Source organism: Drosophila melanogaster, chromosome 3L (genome assembly GCF_000001215.4).
Source record: "Drosophila melanogaster chromosome 3L".
In the NCBI taxonomy this organism is placed as follows: Eukaryota; Metazoa; Arthropoda; class Insecta; order Diptera; family Drosophilidae; genus Drosophila; species Drosophila melanogaster.
In genome coordinates, this window is record NT_037436.4 from 2,772,541 (window position 1) to 2,792,466 (window position 19,926).

The 19,926-nt window shown below is 49.0% G+C and overlaps 5 protein-coding genes across 13 annotated transcripts in view; 3 read left to right on the forward strand and 2 right to left on the reverse strand.

The window, feature by feature from the left end:
• Nucleotides 1–19: 19 nt before the first annotated feature.
• On the reverse strand, nucleotides 20–1,467 carry CG12093 (uncharacterized protein). Its single transcript, NM_139490.2, has 3 exons — nucleotides 859–1,467; nucleotides 565–764; nucleotides 20–506 (listed from the first exon to the last, which is right to left on the reverse strand). The coding sequence occupies exons 1-3, from the start codon at nucleotides 1,360–1,362 to the stop codon at nucleotides 68–70; spliced, it is 1,143 nt and encodes a 380-aa protein (NP_647747.1). The 5' UTR covers nucleotides 1,363–1,467; the 3' UTR covers nucleotides 20–67.
• Nucleotides 1,468–1,797: 330 nt separating this feature from the next.
• Nucleotides 1,798–8,137, forward strand: Atg2 (Autophagy-related 2). 2 transcript variants are annotated; one of them, NM_001274412.1, is made up of 2 exons: nucleotides 1,798–1,953; nucleotides 2,028–8,137. In NM_001274412.1, exon 2 carries the CDS (start codon nucleotides 2,153–2,155, stop codon nucleotides 7,871–7,873), a length of 5,721 nt encoding a protein of 1,906 aa, NP_001261341.1. In that variant the 5' UTR covers nucleotides 1,798–1,953; nucleotides 2,028–2,152; the 3' UTR covers nucleotides 7,874–8,137. The 2 variants fall into 2 exon arrangements, with proteins under 2 accessions (NP_001261341.1, NP_647748.1); NM_139491.2 differs by having other exon boundaries at nucleotides 1,798–1,946.
• Nucleotides 8,138–8,358: 221 nt separating this feature from the next.
• Nucleotides 8,359–9,565, forward strand: mRpS35 (mitochondrial ribosomal protein S35). The gene is made up of 2 exons (NM_079169.3): nucleotides 8,359–8,590; nucleotides 8,654–9,565. Exons 1-2 carry the CDS (start codon nucleotides 8,473–8,475, stop codon nucleotides 9,514–9,516), a joined length of 981 nt encoding a protein of 326 aa, NP_523893.1. The 5' UTR covers nucleotides 8,359–8,472; the 3' UTR covers nucleotides 9,517–9,565.
• A 149-nt stretch (nucleotides 9,566–9,714) lies between these two features.
• Nucleotides 9,715–13,470, forward strand: Pgant6 (Polypeptide N-Acetylgalactosaminyltransferase 6). 3 transcript variants are annotated; one of them, NM_167966.2, is made up of 4 exons: nucleotides 9,715–10,015; nucleotides 10,198–10,932; nucleotides 11,196–11,961; nucleotides 12,456–13,470. In NM_167966.2, the coding sequence occupies exons 2-4, from the start codon at nucleotides 10,361–10,363 to the stop codon at nucleotides 13,116–13,118; spliced, it is 2,001 nt and encodes a 666-aa protein (NP_728779.1). In that variant the 5' UTR covers nucleotides 9,715–10,015; nucleotides 10,198–10,360; the 3' UTR covers nucleotides 13,119–13,470. The 3 variants fall into 3 exon arrangements, with proteins under 3 accessions (NP_728779.1, NP_001261342.1, NP_647749.2); NM_001274413.1 differs by having other exon boundaries at nucleotides 9,715–9,956; NM_139492.3 differs by having other exon boundaries at nucleotides 9,715–9,873.
• A 196-nt stretch (nucleotides 13,471–13,666) lies between these two features.
• The window catches only part of Tet (Ten-Eleven Translocation (TET) family protein), a 92,952-nt gene continuing 86,692 nt past the window's right edge, over nucleotides 13,667–19,926 (reverse strand). For 3 of the 6 annotated variants that reach the window (NM_001259652.2, NM_001274414.2, NM_001259654.2), the window contains 4 exons: nucleotides 19,693–19,897; nucleotides 19,466–19,629; nucleotides 18,892–19,405; nucleotides 13,667–18,737 (listed from right to left, as the gene is read on the reverse strand). In NM_001259652.2, coding sequence (NP_001246581.1) covers nucleotides 16,010–18,737; nucleotides 18,892–19,405; nucleotides 19,466–19,629; nucleotides 19,693–19,897 — 3,611 coding nt within the window. In that variant the 3' untranslated portion in view covers nucleotides 13,667–16,009. The remainder of the gene's footprint in view (nucleotides 18,738–18,891; nucleotides 19,406–19,465; nucleotides 19,630–19,692; nucleotides 19,898–19,926) is intronic. The other 3 variants (NM_001259653.1, NM_001274415.1, NM_139493.4) reach the window with 1 other exon arrangement.

Here is a 19,926-nt window from a genome sequence, read left to right on the forward strand (position 1 = left end):
AATGAGTCAAAAAGAAATTGGCAAAGTATTCGAGGTTTATTAAAAACAAATAGTTAACACATTTGGCCTACATATCCTCCTGTAGGTAGCCGCACAGCTCGTAGTCGTCCGCCGTGTTGACCAAGTGCGCTTCCCTAAGAAGGCCCTCCTTGTAGGTCTGTCTCTTGACAATCAAACGCGACAATTCCTCCGGTGCAAGTGGTCCTTGCTTGGCGTGTTTCTGGATGAAGTCCGCCGCCAGTTGTCGATCCACGACGGACATCTCGAGGCTGCGACTCCAGGCGAGCAGGGCCAGCGGTCGCTGCGGACTCAGAGCCAGCGAGGGTGACACCAGATGGCGATACAGACAGCCACCCACGATGTCTTGCAGCTGCTTCACTTGGCCGGGAAAAGCGCAGGGATGGTAGAGCATTACGATGGCACCTTCCGCCAGATTACGCACGTATCGCTGAGGAGGCAAGTAGGAATAGGTGCCATATTCAGCGGGCATCGGGCGATAGGGGCCACTGATAATACAGATTTGAATTTGAAATTAGCAGGAAACTATAATATTGTTCGCCTTACTTGGTGGCAGGCAGATGGGAGTAGCTAATGGACTCATTAAGGCACTTGGCAGGCGGCAGATAGGCGCTAGGTAGAAAGTGCTCCGTAAGAATGGCTTCTCTGGACAAATCCGGTTGGTACAAGCTGTGATTACTACTGATGCATAGGAAATTCAGGCTGTCACGGATGTCGTTTGGATCGAAGTCCACGGCAAGATTGCTCTGAAAATTGTTAATAACAATGATAGAAAAAGATGACTAATACTAAGCATTCATCGGTATTTAGGGGAAGTATTAGTTATATTGCCAAACTCACCTTGCCATCATCACAGCTGCTTTGTTTAGTCTTGTGCGATTCATTGGGACCCTGCGGAAACAATTTACCCTGCCAAGTATCCTGTGTGGTGGACTTCCCCGACTTGGTTTTGTTATCGACCAGCGGTTTTTTCTTCACCAAGTGCGGCTCTCCGGGAGCTTGTGGAAACCACTTGCCCTGCCAGCCATCCTTGGTTGTGAACTCCAGCGGAGGAACTTCCTCCGTGGTGCTCTTCATTTTTAATTCAATCGCTTCCTGCTGTTGTCCAGGGGCATGGGGAAACCACTTGCCCTGCCAGCCATTCTTGCCGGGCGTCGCACCTAATGGAACCTGCACACGTTGCACATCATTGGAAATGTCGGGTGGGGACTTCCCAATCTTCCCTAGCTTCTCATCAGGATCAAGAGTTGGCTCCAACAGATTGGCCTGCGACTTCTTGATGGATTTCGCATCGATGAGGGCGAACCCAAGGCACAAGAGGGTCAAGTAATGCCAAATAAACATAATAATTGCAAGCAAAAGAAAAACAAAAGCGCAAAATAAGCAAACAAAAATATAATTAAGAACTTGGCAAAACAGCTGTGGAGCTGCGTTTTTCAACACTGGTCAAAGCATGACTTTGTTGCAGGGTAGCAACAGGTTGTTTGGAGTTTGCATAAATCTCCGATGATAATTATGTGTTGTTTTAATAACTAAATTAAAATTATTTACGCCAAATTAAAGTAAATAAAGTTAATTTAAAATGACTACTTAAATCAAGCAGATTTAAAAGGAAATCAATGTATATTTGAAATATTCAGACTGGATTCTAAGGTTAAATGACAAATTACTCACCAGAAATCGGCTCATAATAATAAATCATTTTATTTTCAAATGCCCCCTGCGAACGCTCCCCCGCATTGCACACACCAGGGGGTATTTTACGAAGTGCCCACACCTGGCCACACTGGTCGCAGCTACAAAAAGAAGAAGAACAAGGGCCAACTTGATGGTCACTTGCTACTGCGCTTTATTAATTCATTATTTTCCAAAATAATGCACATATATACCCGCCCACAGCCGCTCTGCGCCCCCGCTAATCGAAAAATGTGAGTGGTAAGCGTTTTTACCAGAGTCTTATCAACAATTTAAGCCTCAATTCCCTTCCGTTTCCGTGATTCGCCACCCAGAAAACAATAACAAAGGGGTGTTGTTGTTGCTGTCGCTGCTGCTGCGCTGGAAAAACAACTCGCATAAAATTTTAAAACGCACAAAGAAGGCGAACGTGGAAAGTTAGGCCAACAACCCAGTCGCGATGTCGTGGTTCAATCCCTGGGATGGCCTCAAAACGAAAATGTGTCGCTACCTGCTGCAGCGATACCTGGGCCAGTTTTTCGAGAATAACTTGAACCTGGAGCAGCTGAAGGTGGACCTTTACAATGGCAAGGCTGTGGTGGAGGACATTTTCCTAAAGGTCAACGCCTTCAACGATCTCTTCGAGGACCAGGGCTGGGCCTTCGAGGTGGTCTCGGGCCACATTGGCCGCCTGACTGTCGTGGTGCCGTGGAATGCGCTGATGACCAACGACAGTAGCCTGGAGATCCACAATCTAACCATCACACTGAGGCCAGTCACACGCTACCAGAGCGGCACCACCATGCTGGAGTCCATGTGGTCGTCGGTGAGCAGCTCGATGCAAATGGCCGAGGAGTGCATGAAGCAGGTGGATGACGATGTGCCCTTCCTGAACCACAATAACGCCCTGATTGGGTTGGAGAAGTTCGCAGAGACCATCGACAACGTGCTCAACCGCATACGCGCCAAGCTGACAAATACTACTTTGAACATTGAGTACATACTGCCCAGATCGGACCGGAAGCTGGTGCTCTCCTTCCAGGCCAGCCATGTGGAGTATAAGAACAAGACGGGCTACGAGATGCCCATGTCCACCTCCCAGGACACTGAAACCGAAGAAGATCCCAATAGCAGCTTCAATGCACTGCCCATGATAGCCAAGCACAATTTGGTGATCGAGGGACTTAGTTTGCACACCTCCGAAGTGCTTGATGTGATGGATCACCAGTTTGGACCCACTCCCTACGAGCAGCTCTGCAAGATTGTGGAGCTCAAGGGCGCGCAAAACATCCAGATCAACATCAAGCAGACGGAAAATATAGTGGGGCCCAAGGTCAGCCTAGAACTGAGTCTGGACGACATATACTTCATGCTAACGCCGCGTCAAATTCACCTGCTCATCGAGTTCTCAAAGGGCTTCAACTGCGGCGGTCAGCAGGAGCGACCCAAAAAGGGCAGAAGCTTGAAATCGGCTCCGCCCAGTGAGTATCAGATGCACAGTTTGCAGCAGCCCACCCGGATGACGGGGATTCTGGGCCAGAATGCAGACTGGTGTACAGGAATGTCAGAGGCGGATCCCTCCGAATATTCCGTTTACGGAAATCCCCCGAGGAGCGGTTACGCACGGAGTCGAAAGATGAGCGAATCCACAAACAGCATGGTCACCTCCTGTACCAATACTCTGCAGCAGGAGTTGGGCTACACAGAGAAGTCCGGCGAGATCCTCAAGTTCAAGGTGCAGATCTCGAAAATCTACGGAATTGCTTTGCACCAGGACATTCTTATCCAGAACACGGCCAATATCGACAGTTGCAGCACGGTTTTCGATCACGCAAGTTACCTTCGCTACTCGGACACTGCCAGTGGGTTCTTCTTGGGCACGCTCCTGGAGAATCACATCCCGCTGCAAAATCAGCAGTACCTTCTGCTACGAGCAGCCCCAATAATCGTTAGTGGAAGCCAGCAGCGCTATTTCCAGGAGCTCACATCGAGAACTACTCTCTCCGCCACTGCGGTGGATCTCATCGAGGTCCTGGACAATTCCAAGGAGCATCTGCTTCAGTTCGACCGCCAGAGAAACTGCCCGGATGGCTACCACATTCGACCGGAGATCGTGCTCACCCAGAGCTCATCGTTCATGTTCAAGCAGAATCACAATCGTTGCTCTAACAAAATTGAATGCAGTTTGGATGAATGTACGGCGGAATTGGATATATCTATTTACGATCGACTAGGGGCGCTCTTTGGGAGCTCTCCGTTTTCCGGGGATTCGGCGTCGTCAACGCCCTATCCAGATGATCCCAACCAAACGGAGTTTGTGGTGAAGTCCGAAAATCTCCGTCTTCACTTGCGTTTCCCTGTGGTGGATGGCAGAGCCGCCAACGATCCGCTAAAGATTCCCTGGTGGAAGAAGAATGTGCGACGTGATTTCTTGGCAGTGGAGTTCCGCTCCCTGGTGGTTAGTTCGAGGTCTCAGATAAGCATCGTTTCGGATGAACTAGATGTGTTCTATTGTGACGCGGATAAGCAGAGTGCCGTGCATCTCCTGAAGTGCCAGCAAAAAATGCAGCCGAACAAGAAGATCCAAATTGACGTACTGCAGCTAAAGGACACCTCGGATGGCCAAAAGAAGGCAAGGAAGTCTCCGTTTAGCTCAAAATGTACCTTTGGCTACACCTCCCATGTGGAGGGACTTGATGGTAGCGTGGACAAAACCGATTCCCTTTTACCCGGCGAAACGGAGGAGATCAATGAATTCTGCGACAGTTGCACACAGTCCTCCAAGCTGAAGATATTTGCGTTTATACCGCACGTAAAAGTTGTGCTGGAATCCAAGAGCATGTACGAACTGATATACAACCGCTTGAACGGAGATCTCTTTATGTGGGAACCACGTTCTCCGCACTATGACATCAGCCCGGATAACGAAGTCCCAGAGTCAAAAGACCTGTACGCAGAGCCACAGCTGGAAGAGTTTAGACGAAACCTGTTGCTCAGTACGAGCGCCATGGAAAGTAGTATTTACTTTTCCATGGCGGAGCCAACGGCTTCTGCTCCACCGGCGCCACCGGTGCGTAATGAAGCCTTCTCCTTTGAGTTGTTTGTAGAGCAGGGAACTTTGATTCTGTTCTCGCATCTTCTGGATCCCGAGACCAACCAGCGATCCAAGGAGTGCGGTAAGTTTCAGGTGAACTTAAAGGAGCTGCGTTTGTTTACAGTGAATGGCTTGGACAACGATTCGACTCGGAGTTTCTTTTCCATCCAACTGGGCGAGATCGATGCCTTGCATTGCGGGAATACGCTGCAGGATTTGGAGCTGGCTTGGAGTGATTTGGCGGATGAAAAGCTGCTGCCCACCATCTATAACTTTGCAAGTGTTCATCAGCAGCAGGACAGGAAAAGAATGGAGGTTTTATCCCTCGTGGCTGAGATCAAGAAGCAACCGGAGCAGCGCATCAAGAGAATGAAGATGTCCTTCGGGATATGTGGCGCCATTCTGCAGCATCACTCCTGCCACTCGGAGCATTCTTGGCTGAATCAACTGATCGACTTTATGGACGTGGCCGACTTTCCCATCGAGGAATACGAACCGTTTGCTCTGGTCTCCGAGCTGCAGTTGCATGTGTGGAATGCTGGGATCGACTATCGCCCGAAATTCTTTCCACAACGTGCGTTCCTGGATCTGGGCTACTGTACCTTGAGCAGCAATATCATATCATCGATGAGTGGCTGCACCTTGCGATTGCTGGCCGAGGATTGTGTCCTGCAACTGGGATTGGTTAAGGAGGAGTCCAACGACTCCCTGATACCTGTGCTGAATCTGGGACTCTTGAATATATCCTTCCGTTTGAATGCAGAAGGTAGTGGACAACCGCGAGTGGATTTGCGCTCTTCCATCCACGATATGCATCTGAAGACTTGCTACGATTCGGCAGCAGCTTTGGCCCAACTTATAGCCTATGTGGCCAACGACAGGGACTTGTGTCCGCCAGAGGAGCCCATCTTGAATGAGGACACTAAGCCTGCAGAGCCGAAACCCAACGAGGAGCATGAGATGAGCGATCACACCCAGAACCATGTGAGCAAATTGATGGCCGATGCTGTGATAGACGTAGAGTCCTCGCCCAATCTCAGGGCAATGAAATCTCCAGGGGGTCGGGAGGAGGGCATTGAGATATTCTACTTCCCGGATGAGCCCAAAGAGAAACGGAAATCCACGTCCGCCAAGCTGCAGACCAAGTCACTGATGGTCGAGAGTCCCTCGGTCATCGGAGACATCCTGGACTTTGAATCGAATGTGATCTTGCAGTCCTACTACCACCAGAGCCAAGTGCAACCGCAGACATCACTGGGCTCCCAGGTGCAGCAGGAGCTGGGTTCCCTGGGCAACGCGTCCCTGGAGGAGCGGGATTTCGACATCATACACGACGAGGAGATTTCACGCATGGACAAGTTCGGTGTCAAGCAAATTTACATCTCCGAGGACCCTTTGCAGATTGTGGACAATCACTTTGAGCTGCCGCATGAGAAAGTGGACCTGCTTAGGCCTCCATCTAATTTCCCAGTGGCCGAGAGCACTTACACCCTTTGCGAGATGACATTCACATGGCACCTTTATGGCGGCCGGGATTTCCCCGATGAACCACTCAAGAAATCCTCTTCGTCGGCAACCAGTGGCTTTGGCATGTCCGATACCTACAAGTATGGCGTGTCTCAAGCTCAAGAGCAGGATAAACAGGACAAAAAGGGTTCCAAGAAGGGTCTGCTCAAACAACCCAAAGGATCGCAGCGCAATCTGGAGGTTCTAGTGGAGATGCAGCTCTCCAAGATTCGATTCTCCTACGAAACCTATCCGTTGACCTCCATGTACTCGTCCCGTCAGGTGCTCCTTGTGTCGGAAATTGAAATAAGAGATAGGTTGCGCTCCTCGGACATTAACAAGTTTCTGTACCATCCGACGGGCAACAATTTATCCCATAAGCCGGACGAGAACATGGTCATAGTGAAGGCTCTGAATGTGCGTCCGAATCCGCAAAAGAGCTCCGCGGAAGAGTGCTCCCTGAGGGTCTCCATTTTGCCCATAAAACTCAACATTGACCAGGATACTCTGCTCTTTCTCGAGGACTTCTTTTCGGGCATGTTCCGAAACTCCGCTAGTGCTGCTGGTGGCACCAAAACGGAGGGCAGCAGTTCGTCGGCCACGGATATGCCGGTGATGTCGGTGAGCAAAATGCCGGAGGAGTTATCCGATAAATTGCCCGATTCGGAAGTTAAGGAGATGGTGGAGAGGAACCTGAATGTGCTGATTGAAGAGAACAGCTTGGATGTGGAGTTGGAGGAGGATCCTGCCACGGCTCCACCTGTGTTCTTCCGCGAGGTGATCTTCAGTCCAGCACTACCCATTTGCTTTGACTATCATGGACGGCGGATTGAACTCTCCCGCGGACCGGTCACCGGCCTAATCATGGGTCTTGCCCAGCTGCAGGGATCCGGAATTAATTTGAGGGAAATTGTGAACCGCAGAGGCATTCTGGGATGGAACAAACTGTGCGAGTTCCTGGCCAAGGAGTGGCTGAAGGACATCAAGCGGAATCAATTGCCCAATATCCTAAGCGGGATTGGACCCACGAATGCGGTGCTGCAGCTTTTCCAGGGTATCTACGATCTTTTCCGGCTGCCCATCGAGCAGTACAACAAGGATGGACGAATTATCAGGGGATTCCAGTTGGGTGCCCAGAGTTTCACCGCTCGCACAGCGCTGGCTGCCTTGGAGATCACCTCCAGGATTATACACCTGCTGCAATTCACGGCGGAGACTACCTTCGATATGCTATCTGCAGGTCCTTCCATGAAGAAGCGGAAGGGCGGCAGGCAGGGCAAACGGAGGCGACAGGGACGACCCAAGGACCTGCGCGAGGGCGTGGCCAACGCCTATACCATAGTGAGAGAGGGCATCAACGAATCGGCCAACACACTCATCGAAGCCGCCATCACGGAGCACGACCAGAAGGGCTACAGCGGAGCGGTGGGCGCGGTGGTACGCCAGATCCCTCAGCTGGTCGTCTGCCCGGCGGTGCTGGCCACCCAGGCCACCACCAACATCCTGGGCGGCGCCAAGAGCTCGCTGATTCCGGAGGCCAAACTGGAGGCGCGCGACAAGTGGAAGCAGGAGATCCACTAGGCAACTGCTTCACAGATCGACTAGGTTAACGGTAGCTATAGTTCACGGGGCTTACAGCATAACGCAATGTTTTCTATTGTTTTACTAATAATAAATAATGTACATAAAAGGAGCACTTGCACGAGACGGCGAGGTGACGAGGGATTTGGGATCCCGAACGGTGATTCCGACATGGGTGTGATTGAACTTATCCTTTTTAGCCATATTACAGTACATGAGAGTTATATTTTTTATTATTTTACCTGAATAAATATATATATATATAAAAGAAAAAGATGACGTATTTCTTCATGGTGCTGCTAAAAGTTTAAGAACGGATACTATTCTAGCAAAATTTAACCGAACTACCAGAATTTATTAAACCCTCAGCTAAAAATGAAGTACAAATAAAAACAACTAGCAGTTTACAAAATGATTTAAAAAGACGTTACTTTTATTTGTATGCTTCTCTGTGAATGGCAAGTTTCTGTAAACAGCTGATTGCTTGCTATTCGGCGCGAATGAATGTTCGTTGGCGCATGGTTTACGTAAAAGCCGCATAAATCGCTGGAAATATTAGTTAAAATTAGGTATCTAAGCTTAAAATTAAACATAAAACCATGTCCAGTGCGCTGACTCGCCTGTTGGAGCGCCTGCCACTGAAAAAACAGACGGCGCAAAGCGGTATTCGTGTTTTTTCCAACCAGGAGCAGCGGCAAGAAATTGAGGATGATGAAGGTAAACAATTAAGTTTCCCTGGCTTACACGTTTTATAATGGATATATCTTCCTGATCGGCCAGAATTCCGAGTGCTCAGCCTGCGGACGGTGAAGCAGCAGATGCAGAAGCGCCAGCAGGTCCGTCGGGATCCCATCACACCGCCGCGCACTGGCCGCATGGCGGTGGATCAGGACTGGACGGCCGTTTGGCCAGGACCACGTTCGTTCCACCCGGCCAGTGTGCCTCTGCCACTGCGGCAGGGATTCACGGAACGCGGAGCAGCAGCTCCGTCGAAGTTCGCCAATGCAGAGCTGATGAAGATACCCAACTTTCTGCACTTGACACCGCCGGCCATCCGTCAGCAATGCGAAGCCATCAAGAAGTTCTGCACGCCATGGCCAAAGGGTCTGGAGACAGAGGCCAAGTGGCAGCGCCACTTCCCCCTGGAGGTCACCACCACAGACTACTGCCAGAGTTTGCCCACGATCAGGAATCCGGAGGCCAGGCGCGTCACCATTACCCTGAAGCTCTCTGACCTGAAGTTCGATGCGCACGCCAGGGATAAGTTCCTGCGCCTGGTGGGCGATCGCTACAACAAGGACACGGACCTCGTTACCTTCGTCACGGATCGCTGTCCGCAGAAGAAGCAGAACTACGACTACGCCCTGTATCTGCTCACCGCTTGCTATCACGAATCCTTTGTCACCGAGCCGTGGGAGGCCACCAAATCGGAGGCCGACATGGAGGTCTATCTGTTCGAGCGTAACCAGTCGAAGGTCTCCGCCGAGGGAATCCTCAACTGGAACGCCAAGAAGGGTGCTCCAAAAGTGGTTCCCAGCAAGTCATTCGCTGAATGCGTGGAGAAACTGATAAACGAAGGCGAAAACGAGTACAACTTGGGCAAATACAAGGAGGAGGTCAAGAAGATGTTGAACATTGCCTAGGAAACTGGATAGTTGAGTGAACCAATAAAGCGAGAAGTTGTTAAAAAATAATCATAACAAGTATTTGAATGTTACAATATTTATCTTGTTAATAATTTTGAATTGAAACTGGGCAACCATGTAATCCCCCTTTACGACGCCCCTCCTTCGTTGTGAATGTCCGAACAGCTGTTTACAATGAAGGCGTGCCCGTGTGAATGGCATTAGAACAGCGCCAAGAACAGAACCAAAAAAACCGAATTTCCGCGGACGTGGAAGCAAACTTTTGTTTTGCTATGCTAATTAGTATTTTAGTAGTTAATAAGTTTATTCAACCCCGTTTGGATGGAGCTTTGAGTAGAATACAGTCGTAGAGAGGTGAGAACAAACTCCTGATAAGAATTCACCTGCTGATGACGTTTCACCTGATTAAAATTATAAAATCCGGAATTATAAACAAAGTTAGTCGCTGAAGTGTTTCTAAGTTATAGTACATTCATTGACATATGTCTGCGATAAGGTAACTATCCAGCGGATGTTCCTTCAGCGCAGTTAAATATCATTTCTATTATCTTAACTTTCGTATTGGTGAAAATGACTCGCCGCTTATCTTGTATTTTTTGTATGTGCGACCCAAAAAGATACATATGTGCTTACGTTTCTGAATTTTTCTACTTTTCTACTATTCTCTTTCACCCACAGACCACGTTGCAGTGCCGCCAGATAAAGAGACAAGCCAGCAAACATCCGCAGCACCTGAGCTAACAAACCAATATCACCATTACCGCGAGATATACTTCACCGACATTAATGGTTGACGTAGAGACCCGTAGAGCGCACACGTAGCCACGGATATCCGGCAAAGATGCGGCGACCCAATCTCAAGTGGATAGTGAAGGCCTCGCTGCTCTTGTTGATCTCACTGACTCTCTTCGTACTGATAACCAGCTGGATCTCATCTACTCCGTACACCAACAAGCCAGTCCATCATGGCGTGGAGCCCGTGCCCGAAAAGGCTGGCCTTTCCGGCGATGTCAAGGTGAAGGTGCCAGCTATAAAGCAACCAGAACCTCAGAAACCACAGGAACCCGACTTCGAAGAGGATCCTGAGCTGCAGAAGATCGATGAGCCCGAACCGGTGGAGGAAGAAGTCGATAATCCGCATCCGGCGGACGACGAACCGCAACAGCAGCCCCAGGAGGAGCTCCAAATGGCTGCGCCGGCGGACGCTTCGGTGAAGAAGGACTGGCACGACTATACTTTCATGGAAAAGGATGCCAAGCGCGTGGGCCTCGGGGAGGGCGGAAAGGCATCGACGCTCGACGATGAGTCCCAGCGAGACTTGGAGAAGCGAATGTCCCTGGAAAATGGATTTAATGCCCTGCTCTCGGATTCCATATCGGTTAACCGCTCGGTGCCCGACATCCGCCACCCTCTGTGAGTTGTTCATCAAAAAGCACTTAGTTTCGCTAAATATAGGAGTCGAGATAAGGCAGTGGCTCCCAAAATGGGCACTTCTCTAATGTGACGCTCCAAATCAGTTTTATTTTCAAAGTCAGATAAGACCATTTTGCTTGCTTGAAATGCTTATTATTTTATAGTAGGAAGATATTGAATTAATTATATCAGTGCAGTGATATCTGTTAACGAATAATTTATTGCCAATTCCAATTTATTTTAATCTATTAATTCAATTGCAGATGTCGCAAGAAGGAGTACGTAGCGAAGTTGCCCACAGTCAGTGTGATCATCATCTTTTACAACGAATACCTGAGCGTGCTGATGCGCTCAGTTCACAGTCTGATTAATCGCTCGCCGCCGGAGCTGATGAAGGAGATAATCCTGGTGGACGATCACAGTGACCGCGAATATTTGGGAAAGGAGCTGGAGACCTATATAGCGGAACACTTTAAGTGGGTGCGCGTGGTGAGGCTGCCAAGGCGCACGGGACTGATTGGTGCCCGAGCGGCGGGCGCAAGGAATGCCACTGCAGAGGTGCTCATCTTCCTCGATTCCCACGTGGAGGCCAACTACAATTGGTTGCCACCGTTGCTGGAGCCGATTGCCCTGAACAAACGGACGGCGGTGTGTCCCTTTATCGATGTGATTGACCACACCAACTTCCACTACCGGGCGCAGGATGAGGGAGCCCGAGGAGCGTTCGACTGGGAGTTCTTTTACAAGCGCCTGCCATTGCTGCCAGAGGATCTAAAGCATCCGGCCGATCCGTTCAAGAGTCCCATCATGGCTGGCGGTCTATTTGCCATTTCTAGGGAGTTCTTCTGGGAACTGGGCGGCTACGACGAGGGCCTGGACATCTGGGGCGGAGAACAGTATGAGCTAAGCTTCAAGATCTGGATGTGTGGTGGTGAAATGTACGATGCGCCCTGCTCCCGCATTGGGCATATCTATCGCGGACCTCGCAACCATCAGCCGAGTCCCAGGAAGGGCGATTACCTGCACAAGGTGAGTTTAGCAGTAGAGAATAAAGAGTAATCTAAATGGCGAATGGGAAATTGAGCCATAAACGGGTTTCATCCAACATTAACAGACACTCCCATTTAGTTTCTTAATTTTTTTAAGACCTCATAAAATTCTTTTGTCTCTGAACTTCGCTAGTTCATTTTACAAGTTTTTATTTTTATGTTTTTGTTTTTGGCGGATAAACTTGGCGTGTTGGTTCTAATTAGAAATTTATATGTTGCCTCTTCGTGGTATATCTTTATATCTTTGTTTTGTTTACTCTGGCATGTAGCTATCCGAACTTGACACATTGTTGTGAAAAATATTTGCGCATATTTAAAAAGGGGTTTATGGCTTTCGAAGTTAACTTGATTGCAGCCATGGCAACAAATTTTATTTAAGATTTCTTCGCCAACGATTTCGCAGTAATTATTATTCTTATCAAGGCAATCAATCAGTTAATTAGACCCATCGACTAACTCTTGATTACTTTGCAGAACTACAAGCGAGTGGCGGAGGTGTGGATGGACGAGTACAAGAACTACCTGTACAGCCACGGAGACGGTCTGTACGAGAGCGTGGATCCTGGCGATTTGACGGAGCAAAAGGCCATCCGCACCAAGCTGAACTGCAAGTCCTTCAAATGGTTCATGGAGGAGGTGGCCTTCGATCTGATGAAGACCTATCCGCCGGTGGATCCGCCGTCCTATGCCATGGGCGCTCTGCAGAATGTGGGCAATCAGAATCTGTGCCTGGACACGTTGGGCAGAAAGAAGCACAACAAGATGGGCATGTACGCGTGTGCCGACAATATAAAGACTCCGCAGCGAACGCAGTTCTGGGAGCTGAGCTGGAAGCGAGACCTTCGCCTACGGCGAAAGAAGGAGTGCCTGGACGTCCAGATCTGGGATGCCAATGCGCCCGTTTGGCTGTGGGACTGCCACAGCCAGGGTGGCAACCAGTATTGGTACTACGACTACCGCCACAAGCAGCTCAAGCACGGCACGGAGGGCAGAAGGTGCCTGGAGCTGCTGCCCTTCTCCCAGGAGGTGGTGGCCAACAAGTGCGACACCGACAATCGGTTCCAGCAGTGGAACTTCGGCTCGTTCAACAAAACAGCGCTGGACAACTACTCGCAGGACCTCGTCCTCAGCCTGTAACCGCTGCCCTGCAATAGTATCACTTGCCATGTACTTAGAACACTTCGATGTAAATAACTAGGCTAGATAGGTTGTACGGCCGCTTGGCCACATAACAATTTACCCCGACTCAAGCGCACATATGCAACAGAGGATGCAACAGAGAGTATCTTTACCTTAAATATAGTGCATCTCAAACCAATTCCAAATGCCACAAAAATAATTTGTAGCGTTACGTATGCTTTGGAGTTTTGTTTGGTTTCAAACAGGATTCCGAATATGCTAGTATTAGCCTCTAAATTGTCATAAGTTTGACAACCGTATGACTTTGTACTCCACAAGAAGTGTTTTCCAATAAAGAATATTTTTAAATAATTATCAGAAGTGCTGGTATGGGTATCCCCCCGTTGTTGCAAATGAAAAATGCAGTCTGGCGATCTTAACTTTGTTTTCGTTTTATTTAATATTAATATCTGTTTGCTTTCCATGCGCGTACTTTAAATAAATATAATTACGTTTTTCATCCATCTCATCCATCCGCTTCGTGCTTCACAATCTTTATATACGTTCTCGGGTTGTATATCGTTTTACAATATGTATGTATCTCGCTATATCGTATCTCTATCTGATTCTGCACCCGAATGTCGCTAAGTCAGGTGCGATATCTTCGAGCTCTTTTCTGATTTCTGAGTTCTAATTTCTGATTTCTTATTTCCGCTTATTACTTATGCTGCTCAGTGTTGAGTGTTAATTGGTTTTGTTTCTGCTTTATCATATGCCAATATACGTATAGTTTATGTAAAAGGTGTACGCCGAGCGCCCCGCGAAACTCAAAAGTCGTTTTGGGGTGTGTAACTTAATGATGGCAAAGGATTTGCTTTTATTTGAAAATGATAAAAAAAGCATTTACAAACTATAATAGTTGTTGTTGGCTTGCGTAATCAGTTAATCAATTATCAATTATCATAAGTTATATTAATATATTATATAAACATTTAAATATTTATCAAAACATGTTTTTTCTTGTTGCTCAAAAGTCTTCTTCGCTGCCTTACATTTAAATTACATTACGTACAGTTTACATACGATCTATATGTCCGTTCGTCCAGGATCATCAAGGATCGTATTATCAATAACCGTTTTGCTTATCCTTTTCATTCCGCTCTTCTGTTTTATTTTGTGCAAAATATATTTATATGTATATGTAGACTAATTTGATTTGAAATTCAGTTGCGCTGCCACATTTGCATTCTAATCTTTAATTGTATGTTACCTTTTGGATGGATGCAAATTATTCATTGAGTTTTATACAACAATTACAAATGGTTAGGCAAATAAGTTTAGTATTAGTTGTTGGTTGTTTAGTGCTTAATACTTGATTGGTTTCGAGTCTTTTTGGGTTTTTCAAACTAAATCTTGCAGAAATAATAATAACTAGAATTAAACCCCTTATTTGCCGTCGATTTGCGCATAAATAAATATATTTAACTTTCGTGTTTTGCACGTGTGTGTGTGTGTGTGTGTTTTGCTTAAACTTAGTTTAAATTATGATTAAAGTTTAAAAATGTCTTGCTGCCTTACTCGTTTATCGGTCTATCTCTTTCTCAGCTGGCGTGTGCCGTTCTGTTTGTCTCTTTCTCCCGAGCTCAAAAATATTCAATTCTTCTCTAGCTGTAGTTCTAGTTGTCCTGCTCGCACCATTTTAAACTTCCTGCTTGTGGTCTGGTATCGAATGATAATTCAGCTGAGCATATGGGGAATTTCTTTCAGTGTAAACATAATTTTTCATGACAGAAATTCGCCATCTGTTTCGTTCATACAATTTAAATTCGATTGGCACTGCCACTCAAGTTCGAGCCAATCCCAAAGGATAGTCAAATTGTTGGAAAATGGGTATTTAACTAAATTTAAAACTCTTGTAGTGTAGTGTAGTTCTTTTGTAAAAACTGTTTTTCTCTGTTACCAACTATTTTCTTTTGTTGTCTTGCGAAATTCTTTACGTTCATCTAGTTGCTTGTTAAAAAATGGTTTATTTGTACTTTTGGCAATGATCTTTTTTCAACTCCCACTAACTCTTAGTCTGACTTTTTGTTTCTAAGCAAAAATTTCTTTATTTAGTTTTTGTTTTAGTAGTATTCGTTTTGTTCTTGTTCTGTAGTTCTGTAGTTTGCTTCCTGCTTGTCTTTAAAAATAACTCATTTAACAGAAATCGTTTTGTTGCTGGCTCTTAAGAAACTAAAGTTAATAGTTGATTTTAAACTAACTGCTCATTCAGTTTAGAAACTTGTTATTTTTGTGTGATTTTTGCTGAGTGAAGTGTGATGTATCTGGGATATTTTCTTGTGGAATGGTGACAACTCTGGCCCGGCAGCGTCAACTGTACTCTTTCAACTGCAACTCTTTTTCCGGGAACTCTTCTAATTCTCCTCCTATGGCACACTAAATCAAACGCATTTACAAAAATAATTAAATCCTCTGTCTCTGTTTCTTTTCTTTGCTTTGAGTGAATTTTCAGTCATACAACCCTGTTCTTCAGTTTAATTTCGATTTGTTTGGCGGTTTTGGAAAAAAATTTCAATTACTTTCCTCATTATTTGTGAAGTAAATCGAGTAAAAATTTAGTGCTGTTATGTATTTGTCAAAGTTTTTGGTTTCAATCTAGCTTTTTGGAATAACTTTGCGTTGAAAACTTGGTAATTGAAAGTGCTTTAAATCGAAGTTCAAGAAACTCTTCTTTTCAAATTCAATTCAAATATATCTGAAATGTGTTCAATTTATTACTATCCGATCCGCCCGATTCAATCGTAATTCAAACCCGGAACAGGATTGATTTGTGTGGATTCTTAAGATTAGGCCTATGCAGCGGACTCCGGCGGCTGGTTACCAGTAGTAGCCCCTCAGCCTGAATAGATTCAGGTCTGCTGCTGCTGCGGCAGCTGCTGATGCGGAGTGGGCAGCGGCGGCGGTGCTGCGGTGCCAGTGGGCGTGCCCGGCGGTGGATGGATGAGCCCACTGCCAGGCGGTGGAGGCAGATGCTGCTGCTGCTGGGCGGGGCAGCCACCACCGTTGGGCGCGTTGTTCGTGGACGAGGTCGGACTGCTATTGCCCTCCGGGTATTTCCCCGAAACCACGCACGGATGCGTGGGGAACAGGGTCGTCCACGACGTGGTCGTCAGTGTTGGTGCGTGGAGGGCAACCTTCTCGTTTTTTGACTGCTCGTTGGCCTGGGACTTTTTGGAATCGCTGCTCTTCTTCTTTTTACTGCCGCTGGCTCCGTTCTTTAGCTGCTGGCCATTGGCGGAGGATTCCTTTTTAATGGGCACCGGCTCGTCCTGCATCAGTGCATCCTCGTCGAGTTCGTCCATATCCTCGCCAGCCGCCTTCTTTATCAGTCGCTCGCGCTCTTCTTTGGCTTTGTTGTCTAGGTCCGTGTTGATCTTCTTTACCCGCATCTTCTCCTCCCACTCGTCGATGCCATGGCGACATCGATTGAGGTTCCTGTGCTGGTAGAAGATCAGGGTCATCCGCGTGGGGTGATGTCGATCTGGCCGGCGCACCGCCGTCGTGGCGTGCATCTCGTGTTTGGCGCACTCTATCAAGACACTGCCGTGATTCAGAGCTATGGCCACGCCGCCCATTTGCGGATCCTGGAAGGCCTCGATGTTCTCATTGATCTCGGCCACCTCGCCAATGGGCTCGATTTTGGTGGAATTGGTGCTACCTGGCGAGGCGATGGGAGGTGCCGTTGTTGCTGCACCTGCTCCACTTGCGGGCGCTTGGTTTCCAGCACCCGGGTTGCCAGGTCCCGCGTCATTGCTGGATGAATCTCCAGTCGGCGTGGGCGTTGCTACTGTATCGGAGTTGGTTTGGCCATTGCTCAGGTCGGGTAATATCGTTTGCGGAGCTTCCTGTTGCAGTTGTTGCACCTGCTGCTGTTGCTGCTGCTGCTGCTGCTGTTGCTGTTGTTGCTGTTGCTGCTGCTGCTGCTGTTGCTGCTGTAGCACCTGTTGCTGTTGATGATGCAGTGGTCCTGGCACTGGAACCATCGCTTTCTGGAGGCCCACGCCCGCGGAGGCTACTGACCCATGGCTGGATATCAAGGAACCCGCTCCTGCAGCAGGATTTGCACTGCCATAGCCTGAGTTCACGGACCCCGTCTGATGGTGACCATACATGTTCCAGTTGGGCGATGGCGGAGGTGGCGTGGGTGGAGGCGTCTGCTGTGGATACATTCCGTACGGCGAGTACGCCTGATGATACCCATAGTTATAGTTCATATTCTGATAGGCATCATAGGCGGAGTACGCCGAATGCGGCGGTGGTGGTGGAGGCGGGTACATCTGATAGTTGTTCGGATACTGAGCCGTGTACTGGGCCGTATAGTCGCTGGGCGGTGGCTTTGGCTTCACGAATCCCTCCTGCGGATGGTGCGAGGTCGTCAGCGGTGCGAGGTTCGTCATCGGTTGCATGGCCGTCAAGGCTGTTAGTTTACTCTCCGTGAGATTATGATGATGGTGATGGTGGTTGACCAAGGTAGTGGAGTCGGGATTCTCCTCGCTGACCAGTCGGCCCTTGAGGTCACCAGGTGCCCCACCCACTACGGGCAGGCCACCGGGCCCCACTCCTCCTGTCAGCGCGGACTGTTGCTGGGCCTGCTGATGTTGTTGCTGCACCTCCGTGGTTACTCCTCCGGGATTGGTTAGATTCGAGGCGGGATTACTGACGAGGGTTTGATAGTTGCCAGGTCCATAGCCATTGCTCGTTTCCAGCTGTGTTGGGGTAGCCGTAGGAGGAGCTGTGGCCGGAAGAGCTCCTGTTGGTGCTCCTGTGGTCGTTCCTCCGGCAATGGAAGTCGCCGGCGGAACACCCAATTGCGGTTGAGCCGTAGGAGTACTGGGTGTCAGAGGTGGCACGCCTGCCACCGTTCCTCCTGGACCTCCTCCTCCTAGTCCACCCACCTGCGCCTGCATGCCCATCGGAGCATGGGGCGTTGGCCACTGGCCGTAGTAGTTCCGGGAGTCTATGTAGGAAGCCGTCTGGTAGTCATAGGAGTACGGCGAGTCTAGGACAGTACTTGAGATCTGGTTGGACTGCAGCTGGGCATCCGTGAAGGTGTCGATCATGGTGGCCATGTTCATCAGGCTGGAGTTGGAGCTCATGAGCTGTCCGGGCTGATTGCCCGTGCCTTGGCCACCATTGCTTTGGGGATTGGCATTGGAACCGTGGACGGGTGGTGTACTGAAAGCACTGCCCGCCGGACTGGGATTGTTAGTCACTGGAGTCTGGCACCGCGGCGAGGGAGTCGAGGGAGGCGCGGATCCCGGCGTGGAAGCACTCGAATTATTGGACTGATTGGACTTTCCCTTGCCCTTCGATTTGCTACTAGCTCCATTTGCGTTCACACCATTGCCGTTCTCTTTTTTGATGTGTGCGGTTCCCAGGGCTGGTGGACTGCTCTGCTGGTTATTGGCTTGGGTCTGGGACTGGGCACCGTTGCTGGAGCTGCTCTGGCTATTGGCATCGCCCACCGCGTCCTGGTCTCCGTCTGGTGGCGCCGCTTCGTCGCCATCCTTTCGCTTCTTGCCATGCCTTCTGCACGGTATCAAAGGTGTTGATCGAACGCGTACCTCGCAGGGAAATCTATATGATTGGGAGGCAAAAAATGGAGGTTCATATTAGCAAGGCACTAGAATAAGTACACTCAGAACAAAAATCGAGCGAGATCCTTAGGTTTCGATCGATTTCCCTTCCGAGTGCCCGGGAGCGGCTGCTCAAAACTCAACGGTACACTCACTTGTCCAGCATTTGCACCGCTCCGGTGCGGTGCTTGTCCCTCTGACCCTCGACGCTCTCGAACTCATCCGTGCCGTCCATCGTGTAGAGCGGCAGGACGTGGAACTGTTCGTCGTCTGGGAGGCGGGTGTCCCGGTTGCCGGGCTTCAGCAGCGCCACGTGTACCGTGCAGCCATCCTGCATGTTGTGCAGATCCCTGTGGGAGTGGGCGCAGAAGTCCAGGCAGGCGGTGACCCCGGAGAAGGGCTTCCCGGGCTCCAGACCCAGCCGGCAGTCGCTGGCCTCGTGCTCGTACTTTGTCTGGTTGTCGTAGGATCGCGGACAGACCTGCTTGAACACCGGCGCCAGCAGGGTGGCAATCAGGTTCATGTGGTCCTCGATGGCCGCCTCCTCGCTCTTTACGGACAGCCGGAACTTCCGCACCGTCTTGGAGCGGGCGTACTTGCAGCCATTGTAGTACATCGACCAGGAGCAGCCGAAGGAGTACGACGCGCCCGACGATTCCGGATCGAGTCCTGAAGAAACCAATATTTATATCTATCCCAATTTCCATGGACTGGATGTGTGGTACATACCTTGGCAGGCACAGGTGCGATTCTCATTGGTGGCACATCTTCGCGTGGTGGGCAGGCCGTACTTGTTCAGCTTCGGGATCAGATTCTTGTAAGCGTTATCCGCCTCCAGACGGGGCATTCCATCCCAGGCCACCATACACACTACAATATATGCAGCTATGCATCTGGATAACAAATATACAAAATTATCAATCTTGAAGAAGTAGTGAATGATGTAGGAAACCCACCTGTGACCCGGTCGTTTCTTGACCACCACCAGAATCTTCTCTTCGAGATCAGCCCGCCGGATGACCCATTTGGCCACCGGGCATCCCTGTGAAGTCTTGCCCTCCTTGCCCGTGTAGACGATCTTCTCGATTCTCAACTGACGACCCGTCAGGTTGCAACGCTCCTCGAATTCTCTTCGCAAATCCATGAGAGACGAAGCCGTGCCTAAACCAGGATGCATTGTAATTAGTTTA